This window comes from Myotis myotis, unplaced genomic scaffold (assembly GCF_014108235.1).
Source record: "Myotis myotis isolate mMyoMyo1 unplaced genomic scaffold, mMyoMyo1.p scaffold_m19_p_12, whole genome shotgun sequence".
Classification (NCBI taxonomy): Eukaryota; Metazoa; Chordata; class Mammalia; order Chiroptera; family Vespertilionidae; genus Myotis; species Myotis myotis.
The window spans coordinates 28182467-28196935 of NW_023416316.1; the positions used below are offsets into that span (position 1 = coordinate 28182467).

General features: G+C 46.8%; 2 protein-coding genes across 2 annotated transcripts; one reads left to right on the forward strand and one right to left on the reverse strand.

Moving 5' to 3' along the window:
* Window positions 1–1558: 1558 nt before the first annotated feature.
* On the reverse strand, window positions 1559–10327 carry FAM205A (family with sequence similarity 205 member A). The gene is made up of 4 exons (XM_036330502.1): window positions 10103–10327; window positions 9195–9240; window positions 6436–6496; window positions 1559–5463 (listed from the first exon to the last, which is right to left on the reverse strand). The coding sequence occupies exons 1-4, from the start codon at window positions 10244–10246 to the stop codon at window positions 1617–1619; spliced, it is 4098 nt and encodes a 1365-aa protein (XP_036186395.1). The 5' UTR covers window positions 10247–10327; the 3' UTR covers window positions 1559–1616.
* Window positions 10328–13338: 3011 nt separating this feature from the next.
* CCL21 (C-C motif chemokine ligand 21) lies at window positions 13339–14233 on the forward strand. Its single transcript, XM_036330503.1, has 4 exons — window positions 13339–13500; window positions 13599–13719; window positions 13807–13977; window positions 14058–14233. The coding sequence occupies exons 1-4, from the start codon at window positions 13434–13436 to the stop codon at window positions 14089–14091; spliced, it is 393 nt and encodes a 130-aa protein (XP_036186396.1). The 5' UTR covers window positions 13339–13433; the 3' UTR covers window positions 14092–14233.
* The last annotated feature ends 236 nt before the right edge of the window (window positions 14234–14469 follow it).

The following is a 14469-nucleotide window of genomic DNA, read 5'->3' on the forward strand; positions in this document are numbered from 1 at the left end:
AAGAAAAAATGCTCAAAGTCACTAATTATATGAGAGATGCAAATCAAAACAACAATGAGGTACCATCTCACACCTGTCAGAATGGCTATCATCACAAATCAACAAAAGACACACTGGTAAGGATATGGAGAAAAAGGAACCCTCATGCACTGCTTGTGGGAATGCAGACTGGTGCAGCCACTGTGAAAAACAGTATGGAGTTTCCTCAAAAAATTAAAAATGGAACTTCCATTTGACGCAGTAATCCCACTTCTAGGAATATATCCCAAGAAATCAGAAACACCAGTCAGAAAGAATATATGCATCCCAATGTTCATAGCAGCCCAATTTACAATAGCTAAGATTTGGAAACAGCCTAAGTGCCCATCAGCAGATGAGTGGATTAAAAAAAACTGGTACATCTACACAATGGAATACTATGCTACTGTAAAAAGGTACTCTTACCATTTGCAACAGCATGGATGAACCTGGAGAGTATTATGCTAAGTGAAGTAAGCCAGTCAGAGAAAAATGAGTATCACATAATCTCTCATTTGTGGAATATAATGAACATAAACTGATGAACAAAAATAGATCCAGAGACACAGAAGCATTGAACAGACCGTCAAACTTCAGAGGGAAGATAGGGGTGCGGGGTGGGGGTAAGAGATCAACCAAAGGACTTGTATGCATGCATATAAACATAACCAATGGGCACAGACAATAGGGGGGTAAGAGCCTGTGCTGGGGTTTGGGAGAGGACTGAGAAAGGTCAATGGCCGAAAAAGGAAACATATGTAATACTTTCAACAATAAAGAATTAAAAAAAAAACAACCTCCTTCCCTAGATAGTGTGGATGAAAGGGGCCACATGCTGACCTGACAAGCTCAGGGGAGCCTGCATGGTGGTCTTGCAAACTCAGAGACCTAAAGTTACCACAAAGGATGGTCTGAAATTAAACTTTAACTAAAGCAGTTATGGTGGGCAGTTACGTCCTAGGCCAGTATCTTCACTGACAAGGTCAACCTTTACCTTAACTGAGCCTGTCTTTTTGCATCTATGATAACATACCCTTGAAATGTCTAGGTAACTTGTAACTTCCCTTTTTCTGGAGCCCCTGGGGCACAACCAAATGTGCTGGGCGCCAGACAGATACCACAAATTCCTTCATCATCATGTTAATTGTTCCTGCACCCACCTAAGTATGTGTCCATCATTTTACTTTTTATCCAATCCCAGGGATTCCCTCCTACCCGCTTTGCTTTATCCCTCCTCCTTAATCTATCACCAATGAATTTCATGTAACCCATCTATGTCCCTCCTTTGATTGCAAATGTATGAATACAAATGTAACCCCGCCATTCTCCGGAGCATTATCTCAATTCGTTGAGGTTCTGCTTCCTGGCATATGTCGACAGTTTGGCTCAAATAAACTCACAAAAATTCTTTACAGGTTTCAATGGTTTTTTTACGTTAACATTACAAAGGGCATTTTAGCCTCACTCATGACTTCCCTTAACAAACAACAGTGGAGGTAATGAGCAGACAGACAACTCTTTGCTTAAAGATATAGACTGTATTTTGGGTGGTCCGGTGCCCCTCCTGCATATTAATGACAAAGACAATACCTATCCCTTCAAGGGATGCAGACATGGGGGAGCCTACAAAGTCCTTTGATTGTGCTGGGTCTTCCTGAGCAGGCCAACATTTCCCTCTGAGGTGAGAGTTGAGAATTGGGGTGGGATCCTGGTTGGGTGGCACAAGCCACTTGAGGACAGTGCCGAGGACAGTGACGGGGGTGGCCTAAGCCTGAGGAAGACTGGAGTTGATGGGAGCAGGAGCGGTGCCTGAGCTTACTGTTTGGGGAATGGGAGCCTTCCAAGGAGTCCAGGCCCACCTGCTTCTCAGTTGGGGGAGATGGGGCTTTGGGGTCCCCTCTTATCTTCTTCTCTGTCTTAGTTTGCTCTATGGGACTTTTGGCTGGAGCCAGCCTCTTTGCTGCACTTTCTTTTCTGGTGTTGGCCACTTTCACAGCTGTCAAAAACATGGATTCCTTGTGCTCTTTGCCTTTTGCCTTGAGGTTGATATACTGCAGAACGGATTTCATCTTATATCTCAAGTCTGATTCTGGAAGGCTGGGCCTCTTGTGAATATGGGCTGGCATCACCTGCCCCTGCAATACCTGACCTTGCAAAGTTGGGCCCTGTAATGGCTTATGCTGAATGAGCTGGGCCAGGACAGGCTGGGCCTGTGACGCCTGGGGCCCGACAGGCTGGGCATTCTTAGGAATCCTTGCTCCCTTGAGGCTGACATTGATCCTGGTTTGACTGTCTTGCAGGTCATTCTTCTTAGATTCCTTCCCTCCAGGGACTCCTGGAAGGAGCTCTGGGGGCTTAAGCTGAGGGTGATGCTGGGAACTCTGTTGACAGAGAGCATCAAGGCGATGTCTCAGTAGCCAGGGGCTTTGGGGTGTCCTGTTCAGAAGCATCCCTTGTGGCCTCTGGGCTACAGGGTGGCTTTTTTCTCTTGTTGAGAAGAGCACAAACCCTGCATCTCCTTCTCTATGTTTTCCTGACGATTTGGGTTTCCTTGGGTCCTCTTTCTTTTCAGTCAGCATGGGGACTGGGGCTGAGTACGTGCTCTTGCCAGGGCTTTGGGAATCAGGGATCTGGGACTCCTCCAGGCTGGGGTGGTTCACACTGGCCTCCAGCTGAACACAAGGCACTGGGCCCTCTGTCATGTCTCTACAGGGTTGAGTCATCTTGCAGGGCTCATGGGCAGAACCATGGGGTACTGCTCTGGAACTAGGTTGCTTCTGGTTCTGCTGCACTGCCTTTAACTCAGTGGACAACTGTTCCTTAAGGCAGAGCCACTCTGGAGGTGGGGCACAGGGAATGTCTAGTGGGATGGGCAGTTCCTGGAGGCATGTTTTTCCTTGGTTGTTTAGACTCCCAAGAGACTCCTGTGTGGATGTGTTCTCTGGGGTTGCTCCAGTTTGTTCCCTGGACTCCCTCGCCTCTGTGGGAATTCCCCATTGTATCTCTAAGACCTTCCTTCTTAGGTGGAAATTTAGTTTGGCCAAGATGGGCTTCTTGAATAAGTAGGGCCGAGCCGTCTCTGTCTGCCTTTCTAGAGGCTCCATCTCAATCATTCCTTCCACTTGCACTTCAGACTGAAAATCACCTGCAATTTCTTCACAAGTCTCTTTGGTATCCTGAAAAAATGGCTCACGACTTAGATACTGCTCTTCAAGTGAGATCATCTGAGTCAGAGGTTCTGTTAAGATTTTGACAGCCTCAGGCACCACTTCTGTGGTGGCAGCATGAGCAGTGATCGCTGGGGCCATGGCCTTGGAAGGAGCCACGTAATAAAGAGGATTCAGCCCTGATAAGAAGGTCAGATACTTGTGCCGTAAAATCATCTCCAGTTTCTCAAGGACTTCCTTGGACAGGGCTCGAGTTAGCTTGCGAGGCTCAGTGGCAGCATCTGGGAAGGTCTCTTGCTGCTGATCAGGGACTGTTGGCATCCAGTGCCTAACTTTCTGTTGTAGGTCAGGGTCGGTTGCTGCCTGTAGTTCCAAGAGCTTGCTTTCTGGGGTGCAAGTAAAGGGAGCCACTTTGAGGCCCCCAGGAATTAGGCACTCACAAGACCTAGACACATGGGCAGGGACCTTACCCTCATGAATCTGCCCACATTTGGAGTTGATGTGGCTCTGCAGTATTGCCTTGACCTGGTCTAATAAGTGTGGCATGAGGACTGACACTGGGTCCTTAGAGGGTGAGAAAGGGTCATCAGCACCAGTAGCCTCTAGGGCTGAATGTTGGGCAACACTCACATTGGCTAGGGCTGTGCTGCTCCAGGATGGAGTCTGCTGGTGAATGGGGGCCAGGAGCAACTGGAAGGACTGCTGGATCATCTGGGGCAGGCCCCAGCGATGGTGAATCAGCTGCCTCTGGAGGTGGAAGTCCAGCAGCCTCCGGGCATGCTCCCTTGTAAGAACAGAAATGGGCTTTCCCAGCCAGGAAGTTTTCACAGTCCTAGGAGACTGGGCTGTGCCACAAGACTTATATTGCACAGAGTTCTGGGTGTGCTGAGCTCTCTGGAGAACAGCTGGCAAACCCCACTGACACTGGAGCTGCCTCTGTAGCAGGTGATACTCTAAGGCTTCACACTCAGCCAGAGTCAGAAACGGGACATGGATCTGAGTTTGTTGATGATCAGATGGTATGACCCAATTAGGGGAAGATGAGGAAGAGGGTGGGGCTGACTGGGGTGGAGTTTTAGGCAACAGAGGGAGGAAGGACAGCTCCTTGAAGAGAAAAGGATCCTCCAAGGAGAGCTTGGACATGCTCCCATCTGTGGAGTGATCTAGAGAACTCAAGGAGGCATTAGCCAGAGACTCACTGTGCAGGGAAGGTAAGCCACAGAATAGTTGGATGTATTTCTGCTGTAAATGGCCCACTGAGTCATTAGCCTGTTGGCCAGTGAGTGGGTAGAGGCCACTTAAGTCTTTAAATATTGGAGAGGGCAAGGCTAGAGCCAGGTGGTTTGGGTTTTGCTGGTAGTGGTGTCTTTGTACTGGGTTTATAATGGACCATTCAGAAACCCAGAATGCCTGGGTAGCCTGACCAGCCATACATGGACCCCAGGTCTGATAAGAAATGGGCACAAAAATCTCTACAGAGAATTCATTTTGTATGAAAGAAGCTGGTTGGTTGTTTACAAGTTGGTAAAACAATGGTAGGTTTGGCATAAGCTGCCTCAGGGATTCCTCTACACGTCTGGGCAGCCCCCACCTCTGGAAATGCATCCATTTTTTTACATGTACCTCAAGAAGCCTCAGGACTTCAGGACTGGAGAATGGCAGGTAGGAAGGGAGGATAGTGACCATAGGCAAGGCCATAGAATGTGTCAGGGTAGTGATGTCTTGGTTCAGGGTCAGCATAGGGACCTGGGGATGCAAGGGTGGCTGACCTTGGTTCCCATACACACGGTTGAGATTGTGTCGTGTCACCTCCTGCTGGTTCACCGGAATTCTAGGCCCTTCGAACTGTAAAGAAGACATAGTCTCATGCAACCTAGGCATATCTTGACTTTGAATTCTCTGTCCTAGATTGACATTTTTAGTCAAGTAATCTTGCATACTCACTGGATCGTCTGATTGGCCAGCTGACTGGGTAAATGGCCGGCATAAGGACTTCTTGGCTGTTAATTGTGACACTGTTTGGGTTGCAGATGGAAGTGAGGGCTTTTGAGTCTGTGGAGAATGATGCTCCAGACTCTGCTCAAAAGACATATTGGACTTGGGCAAAATCTTTAGGCAAGGAGAGCCCTCTGATGGTCCTGGTGAAGTTGCAGAGATCGGGGTGTTCTCATCCACCAGCAACTGTTGGATCTCCAGAGCCATGGCATTACAGATTTGGCAGCAGGGATCTGCACACAGGAGCCTCCGCACACTTCCCTCCTGAGGAAGCCAGCCCTGGCTGGAAGAGGAAACATGGCAACTGTTATTGATGGAGTGACAGCTTCCTCTTTGGAAGTTGTGGCCTGACTATTGGCCCTGACCTCCCTGTACGCCTTGGGTCCTACCTGCCTAGTACTTAGTCCTCTACTTTTCTTCCTAGGAAATCGCCACTTTGCAAGTTACGGTGTGCTGGGTTGAGGGACTTGTTGGTCAAGGTTTCAGACAACGCATGAGAGCACAGGGCCATGAATGACTGAGAGGTGGGTGAGTTCTTTGTTGACCTGGGCTGAGCAGCTTAACCAGAGATGGGAACAAAGGATGGGGGAGCCAATGGTTAGCTGATGGGGCATCAGAAGGGCCATCACCAGGTAGAACCTGGACTCAGTTTCATTTGGGGCAAAGACAGACACAGCCTGGTACTTAGTATTTCCCAGCTGTGGAAAATGAGGTCACATGGAAATTCTGCTTTCAGGGGACTGTGTTGTGTACACAGCACCTCTTGGGAGTCCATCCCATTCTCTAGAGCTCTTAAGAAGAGGAAGAGATGACAAGCTCCTGGCTGAGGGCTGTCTCAGGGACTGGGCTCCCTGAAGACACAATCAGAGGAGGTAATGTCAGCAAGGTCTAGGGTTCTGCCCTTGAAAGGGTGTTGCTGTAAGAAGAATATGACAGTGATGGCATATTTATGCACTTATTTATCCATTCTCTTAGCTGGATAACTGGTCTTTGGCTGAGTATCAACCCCTTTAGTGTCTTTTGTGAATTAAGCACTAGCCAAATTCTGAATTCCAGGAGCACTGTGAGCTTAGCCCAGAGCAGAACTGGGACTCCTCCCTCTGGAGAGGTCTGAGCCCCTTTTGCCCTGGCAACCATCTCAACAGTGCTCCAGCCTCTGCTGTGTCTGACTCCATCCCAGTCATCATCCCTCATCCCTGTCCCAGGCCAAGTTGTCTAGGCTGAAGTTGGAAGACTGCAAAAATCAAATGATCACCTTTTCATGACAGAGAGCAGCTCCCACGGCTTCTCCGTTTCTTTCCAGAAATGTCTCCTAGCTGAAAAACCAGGAGACAGTGTTACATGGAATGAGAGAGGATTGAGGGTATCCTACAGGAATCTGAAGGCCTTTGAATGAGAGAAAATTGGAAATCCTAACAGTCAATGCTCTGAGGCATGTCTGTGTACAACTTAGCCAGTTACAATGAGTTGTCCAGGACCTAATCTCATTAGATCATCACAGCCACACTGTGAGTGAAGCAAGATCTTCAAATGCCCATTTAATGAATAAAGGATTGAAAACTAAAGTGACTGGGAGAGGAACCAAGATGGCGGCATAGGTAAATACCTGAATTTGCTGCCGCGCACAACCACATAAAAACTACAACTAAAAGACAAAACAGGTATCATCCAGAACCACAGGAAGGCTGGCTGAGTGGAAGTTCTACAACTAGAAGGAAAGAGAAAAACACACTGAGACTGGGAGGAGGTGCAGGGGTGCGGAAGTGCAGAGGTACGGAGGAGCGCGAAACGGGCTGGCAACTGGGTATGCTGTTGTCTTTCTCAATCAGGAGGGAGATACAAGCTCCTGACTGCTCTGAACTCCAGTTCCGGGTGAGACTCTGGGGACCCAGACTCATATGGGGAGAAACTGGACTGTCTGGCATCCGGTCGGAGCACGAGGGCAGCTTTCTCTTAGAGGTGCTTGCAGGGATCATTGTTCCTGCATGGGGCCACAGGACACAGAGACCCCAGGACCTCTCCGAGGCAGGGCTGCTGGACAGCCATTGCTGTTTGCTCCACCCCAGTGATACCCTGAGACCCCGCCCCACCCAATTTACAATCCCTCCCAAGTTGTGCACAGTGGCTTTTGCATATAAATGGCCTGCCCTTTTGCAATCTAAAACCTAAGAAACTGCAGCTGGATCAGAGAGCCCCAGAGCTTCCAAAAGAAGGCCTGCATTGCTTCACAGCTGGGCCTCATCTGTGCACCTCCAAACCCCAAACGAAGAGGAGGAATCTGCAGATCTCTCTGTAGCTCCTGCTGGGTGGCCTCAGGCAGTGGCTGACTTTGCACCTCCTTGGATATCCAAGAGCCAGTGTACCCAGTGGTCAGAGTGAGACCATACCAGATTACAACTCTTTGCATCCATAAAAGACACACTCAGGGGGCAAACTCAGTGAGCACCAAAGCCCCACTGAAGCAAGTCCTGCCCTATAAGGGTGTCTCCAGCACAGCAGTTCTCCCATTGTAGACACAGCTGGTCCTCACAGCCAATTGGCCTGGAGGTCAATTCCTCCCAGTGATACCAACAGCAATGAAGGCTTAACTACAACAAGACTGTGCACAAAGCTCACAAAGGGGTGCACCAAGAGTGTCCACCTCAGGTAATTAGGGAGGCTGAGCCACTGGGCCCTATCGGACACCTAGCACACAAAGCCTAGCACACCTATCAACACAGGGAAGCAGCCAAAATGCAGAGACAAAGAAACATGTCACAAATGAAAGAAATGGAGGAAAGAAAACTACTGGATATAGAGTTCAAAACCACGGTTATAAGGTTTTTCAAGAATCTTCTAGAAACCTCCGAGAAATTTAGTGAGACCTTCAAGGATATGAAAAAGGACCAATTACAAATTAAACATACACTGACTGAAATAAAAAATAATATACAGAGATCCAACAGCAGACTAGAGGATCCCAAGAATCAAGTCAAAGATTTGAAATATGAAGACGCAAAAAACACCTAACCAGAAAAGCAAAAAGAAAAAAGCATCCAAAAATATGAAGATAGTGTAAGGAGCCTCTGATACCAACATCCGAATTATGGGGTGCCAGAAGAAGAAAGAGAGCAAGATATTGAAAACCTATTTAAGAAATAATGACAGAAAACTTCCCTTACCTGGTGAAAGAAATAGACTTACAAGTTCAGGAAGCTCAGAGAACCCAAAACATAAGGAATCCAAAGAGGACCACACCAAGACACATCATAATTAAAATTCCAAGGGCAAAAGACAAAGAGAAAATATTGAAAGCAGCAAGAGAAAAATAGCTAATTACCTACAAGGGAGTACCCATATGACTATCAGCTGATTTCTCAACAGAAACTATGCAGGCCAGAAGGGAGTGGCAAGAAATATTCAAAGTGATGAATAGCGAGAATCTACAACCAAGATTACTCTACTCAGCAAAGCTATCATTTAGAATTGAAGGGCAGATAAAGAGCTTCACAGACAAGAAAAAGCTAAAGGAGTTCATCACCACCAAACCAGTATTATATGAAATGCTGAAGGGTATTCTTTAAGAAGAGGAAGAAGAAGAAAAAGGTAAAGATAAAAATTATGAATAAGTACATATCTATCAACAAGTGAATCTAAAAATCAAGTGGAAAAAAAATCTGATGAACAGAATAAACCTGTGAATATAACAGAATCTGGGTATAGTAAGGGAGTGGACTGACAATTCTCGGGGGGAAAAGGGTCTAGGGGGTGCAGGAAGAAGGGCAGAGGGTGGGGTGGGAACTGGGTGGAGGGGAGCTATGGGGGGGAAAAAGAGGAACAACTGTAATAATCTGAACAATAAAGATTTAATTTAAAAAAAAAAAAGAGAGAGAGTCTTCTGGGAGAGAGTGTCAACTTGTGGAATTGGAACGTTCAGTGTTTTGAGAACCCAAGCACCAGAGATCAAAGAGGGACAAAATCCATGGAAACCCAACCCGCAGTAAAGGGGAGTCAGAGAAGAGACAAGTGCTTTACCTTTTGATACTGCATCCCTAGCCTTTGGCTTGAGTTTTTGGTGACGCTTAAAGACAAAAATGTTAGAGTGTGAAGTTAGGACACTTTCCATTTTTATATCCAAAATGAGACAAAAATATAAATTTCCAAATCCTGTCTATGTATGTCTGTATTTAATGCACTCACTTATATTCCCTACCTCTACTCCACCCTTTCACCCCAACATTTTATTTTTCTACTTATTTCTCACTTCAAGTCTCTCCACATTCCTTACTTCCTGTTCCCTTTCTTAGGACAGGTTCTTTAGAGGGCTAAGTATGACACAGGCGCAATACTGAAATAAATTAAAAGGTGATGGTGATTAGTTTTAACAGCCCTAGGACTTTTGCTTACTAAGTCCACCCACCAGAAGAAACCCCCATATTGGGATGTCTTCTGAGATCCAGTGAGATAGATTCCATTTTACCTAGGTCTCAACCCAAGGTAGACAGAGAGGTTCTTGATCTTTCCATTAAAATACACTGCAGGGATTGCTTAGTAAGAAATTACTTCTAGCCTTAACGGGTTTGGCTCAGTGGCTAGAGCGTCAACCTGCGGACGCAAGGGTCCAAGGTTCGATTCCGGTCAAAGGCATGTACCTTGGTTGCGGGCACATCCCCAGTGGGGAGTGTGCAAGAGGCAGCTGATCGATGTTTCTCTCTCATCGATGTTTTTGACTCTCTATCCCTCTCCCTTCCTCTCTGTAAAAATTCAATAAAATATACATTTTAAAAAAAAATTACTTCTAGGCTCTGAGAAAAGCACCATATTAGAGTAACTGAATGTATAGTATAAAAATCGGCAAGAAAGGTAAAAGGAGGCTCTGAGATCTTAAAAAGCTTCTCATCTAAAACTTAACTAGTTCAATTACGGTGTTATTATTTCCTTACCTGGTAGCAGCTCCTTTTAGGTTCCAACCTTAACCCATAGTAACTCCTCTTTACTTGCCAGATAATTAGGATAATAAGGAAGATGGCACCATATGTATATAAGAAATATCCAACACTCCGAAGAACAAAAGTAACGCTCAACATGGCTTTAGCATGAGGGGAGGAGCCATCCCTATATCTAGGCGTTCAGGATCCTCCTGTCTAATGATTCCCAATGCTCTGCCTTGTCACCTCCACCTCATAGAGAATAGAACCTGGTCACCAGACTGCATCACAAAGCCCTTCTGTTTCACAAGGCAGGCGTCGTGTCAAAGACTTTAAAAATATATATATATATCTTATTGATTTTTTTTTTTTTTTTACAGAGAGGAGGGAGAAGGATAGAGAGTTAGAAACATTGATCAGCTGCCTCCTGCACACCCCCTAGTGGGGATGTGCCTGCAACCAAGGTACACATGCTCTGGGCTGGAATTAAACCTGGGACCCTTCAGTCCCCAGGCCGATGCTCTATCCACTGAGCCAAACCGGTTAGGGCAGTGTCAAAAACTTTTGTGTCTTAGGGAAGCTTGTGTGGTGATTCAGTCTCTCCATGAGGATGTCAGGTTGTCTGGTTGTAAAGGTTACAGAGCCAGAGGCTAAACATGCCGGCTCACAGGCAGTGTCTACGCTCCCACTTTCTCTTCCTTCTCCACACCTACGCCAGCCTGATGGCTTGGCTCTCTCCTTTACAACTGTCTGGTCATCTGTCCCAGAAAATTGAGTGTTTAGGGACACAAGCATCTGTTGAGAAAGAGGGACAGAAGAATCTCCATGAGCAACAATTAGGTGTGACCCTTAATTGAAAGTGTCACTTCCCTCTACAAAGAAGCACATTCCAGGTGGGAGAGAAACTTATCAACATGCAGAACACTTATCAACATTTGGCAGTAGAAAATGCAGTCTGCTTTTACCAGACAATTAAGTGGGTGGATTGGAGAGGACTTGTAAGAAAGATTGGAGGAAGAGGTGAGGCCTCTGGATGAAGGGACAGTGCATTTACTTGACTTCAATCACCAAAAACAATCTGTATTATAAAAGCCAAAGCGACCGTTAAGGCAGAACGACCTGAATGACCGGTCGCTATAATGCACACTGACCACCAGGGGGCAGATGCTCAACACAGGAGCTGCCCCCTGGTGTCAGTGAGCTCCCACACTGGGAGTGCCACTCAGCCAGAAGCCAGGCTCATGGCTGGCGAGCACAGTGGCAGTGGTGGGATCCTCTCCCACCTCCCCTGCAGGCAGGTCGTAAGGAGCGAGGGGTCCCAGACTGGGAGAGCCCCAGACTGCTAGAGCCTGTTAACCCAATCAGCCAAAACAGCCCCAGACTGGAGATCGGGCTTAAACCAAAAGGCAGACACCACCCGAGGGGTCCCAGACTGCAGGAGGGCACAGGCTGGGTTGAGGGACTCTGCCCCCACCACATGCAAGAATTTCATGCACCGGGCCTCTAGTTGTTTTTATAATAAGTAGACATAAATATACTTGTTTTTTAAAAAGCATGTACTATGCCTCTTTCCCACCCTTGTCTCCCCTTTAGTTTCCCCATGTATCTTTCAAATTAACTTAGCAAAGGAAGGATAAATAAACTGATATATTTTCTGCACAAATGAAAAGATGTGATAGACCTATTTTTCCTCTTTCTTGTTTTATTTAATCATATAAATATAATTTTTCCATTGCTCCTAGGGCAATGGAAACCAAGGAGAAAATAAATAAATGGTACTACATCAAAATAAAAAGCTTCTGCACCATCAACAAAACCATCAACAAAGAAACCATCAACAAAACAACAAGAAAGCCCACTGCATGGGAGAACATATTTGCCAATGCTATTTCAGATAAGGGTTTAATCTCCAAAATTTACAGGGAACTCATACAACTTAACAAAAGGAAGATAAACAGTCCAATCAAAAAATAGGCAAAGGACCTAAGTAGACACTTTTCAAAAGAGGACGTACAGAAGGCCAAGAGACATATGAAAACATACTCAAAGTCACTAATCACCCAAGAAATGGAAATCAAAACAACAATGAGGTACCATCTCACAACTGTCAGAATGGCTATCATCAACAAACCAACAAATGACAAGTGCTGGCGACGGAGAAAAAGGAACCCACCTGCACTGCTGGTGGGAATGCAGACTGGTGCAGCCACTATGGAAGACAGTATGGAGTTTCCTCAAAAAATTAAAAATGGAAATCCCATTCCACCCAGTAATTGCACTTCTGGGAATATATCCCAAAAAGCAGAAATGCCAATCAGAAAGGATATATGTACCCCTATGTTCATAGCACAATTTACAATAGCTAAGATTTGGAAACAGCTTAAGTGCCCATCAGCAGATGAGTGGATTAAAAAACTGTGGTACATGCCCTAACTGGTTTGGCTCAGTGGATAGAGCGTCCACCTGCAGACTGAAAGGTCCTACGTTCGATTCCGGTCAAGGGCATGTACCTTGGTTGTGGGCACATTCCCAGTGGGAGGTGTGCAGGAGGCAGCTGATCAATGTTTCTCTCTCATTGATGTTTCTAACTCTCTGTCCCTCTCCCTTCCTCTCTGTAAAAAATCAATAAAATATATATTTTTTTAAAAACTTTGGTACATACACAATGGATTACTACACTGCTATAAAAAAGAAGGTACTTTAAAAAAAGGCAATGGAAACATATCTTTGGATGAGGATTAAAAAATAAAAATAAATGCTCAACAAGAAAAAAAAAAAAGAATAAACTTTTACCATTTGCAACAGCATGGATGGACCTGAAGAGCATTATGCTAAGCAAAATAAGCCAGTTGGAGAAAGATAAATATCACATGATCTCACTCATATGTGGGATAAAATGAGCAACATAAACTGATGAAGTAAAATAGATCCAGAGACAAAGAAACACTGAACAGACAGTCCAACCTCAGAGAGAAGGCAGGGGAGGGGTAAGAGAGCAACCAAAGGACTTGTATGTATGCACATTAGCATAACCAAAGGACACAGCATAACCAATGAGGCTGTGGGGGTTTGTCCTGACCTAGGGGGTGGGAGTGGCGGAGGAGGATGGGGAAAGGAGACATATGCAATGCTTTAAACAAACAAAAAATTAAATAAATAATTTATGAACCAGTCTCTGCCAAAAACTTTTGCCAAAGAGGTTCAGGAAGTCAGAATGCCTGGATGAGTGAGAAAATAAACAAGGGATGTACTCCCCTTAATAAAAGGCCCACCCACTCCAGGACCCCAAATTGCAGCTTACACCTCACCCACAGCTGTGCCCTCATACTCACCCTCTACCACAGCCATGGCTCAGTCACTGGCTCTGAGCCTCCTTTTCCTGGTCCTGGCCTTCTCCATCCCCTGGACCCAAGGTACAAGGAGGGAGCTGCCTAGGATGGGGACAGGGGCTGGAGAGGCCTGGTCGGGAGCCTATACTTAGCCCCTTGCTCCCTGTGAACACCCTCTGCAGGCAGTGATGGAGGAGCACAGGACTGTTGTCTCAAGTACAGTGTAAGGAAGATTCCTGACACGCTGGTCCGCAGCTACAGGAGGCAGGAGCCAAGCTTGGGCTGCCCCATCCCGGCTATCCTGTGAGTGGGTGCGAGGGCCTGGGTGAAGCTGAGTGGGCTGGGCAAGGTGGGCAAGACGAGGACAGGCTTGCTAATGCCCGACTCCAGGTTCTCACCTCGGAAGCGCTCTCAGGCAGAGCTGTGCGCAGACCCTAAGGAGGCCTGGGTGCAGAGGTTGATGCAGCGTCTGGACACATCACCAGCCCCACGGAAACAAGCCCAACGCTGTAAGAAGGACAAGTCTGGCAAGAAGAGAAAGGGCTCCAAAGGCTGTAAGAGGTAAGGAAGCTGATGGGACTGGGGAGGGAAGTGAAGTAGAGCCTCTGTCAATCCTTCAAGCCCCTCTTCTCCCTTTCCAGGACTGAAGAGTCCCAGACCACCCAAAAGCCATAGCCCAGTGACCAGCCTGGAGCCCAGGGGGCCCCCATCAGCTGCACCAGGGTTCGGAGCCCCTATCCCAGGGGCAAGAAGTGAGCTAGAAGACAGGGAGGACTCAGGGGCCCCCAGAGCAGTCCTTCTACCCCCATGCTGGCCTTGCCTCATCCCTTCTCCTGCTTCAACTAACCCTTCCGTATTTCTAGCCCCTGCCGCATGGCTGAGCTGCCAGGCCCAGAGAGGCAGAGGAGGGAGTGTGAGAGGAGGCAGCAGGACTGTCCCCTCTGAGGAAAGGTCACCCAGGACCCTGGACCTGCCCCCCTGCTCCCCACTGCACCCCACCTCTTCCTTGTAAATATCATTTATACGTAATAAACAGCTGTTCTGGCTTCCCAC

Bases quoted from the DNA above. Each gene is read 5' to 3' on its own strand.
- CCL21 (XM_036330503.1), top strand. From the start codon at position 13,434: ATGGCTCAGTCACTGGCTCTGAGCCTCCTTTTCCTGGTCCTGGCCTTC. The intron at 13,501-13,598 runs GTACAAGGAGGG...CACCCTCTGCAG, and splicing joins CTCCATCCCCTGGACCCAAG to GCAGTGATGGAGGAGCACAG. The intron at 13,720-13,806 runs GTGAGTGGGTGC...GCCCGACTCCAG, and splicing joins TGCCCCATCCCGGCTATCCT to GTTCTCACCTCGGAAGCGCT.
- FAM205A (XM_036330502.1), bottom strand. From the start codon at position 10,246: ATGTTGAGCGTTACTTTTGTTCTTCGGAGTGTTGGATATTTCTTATAT. The intron at 9,241-10,102 runs GTAAGGAAATAA...TTTGTCTTTAAG, and splicing joins CTAAAAGGAGCTGCTACCAG to CGTCACCAAAAACTCAAGCC. The intron at 5,464-6,435 runs GTGATCATTTGA...TTCCTCTTCCAG, and splicing joins CTGCTCTCTGTCATGAAAAG to CCAGGGCTGGCTTCCTCAGG.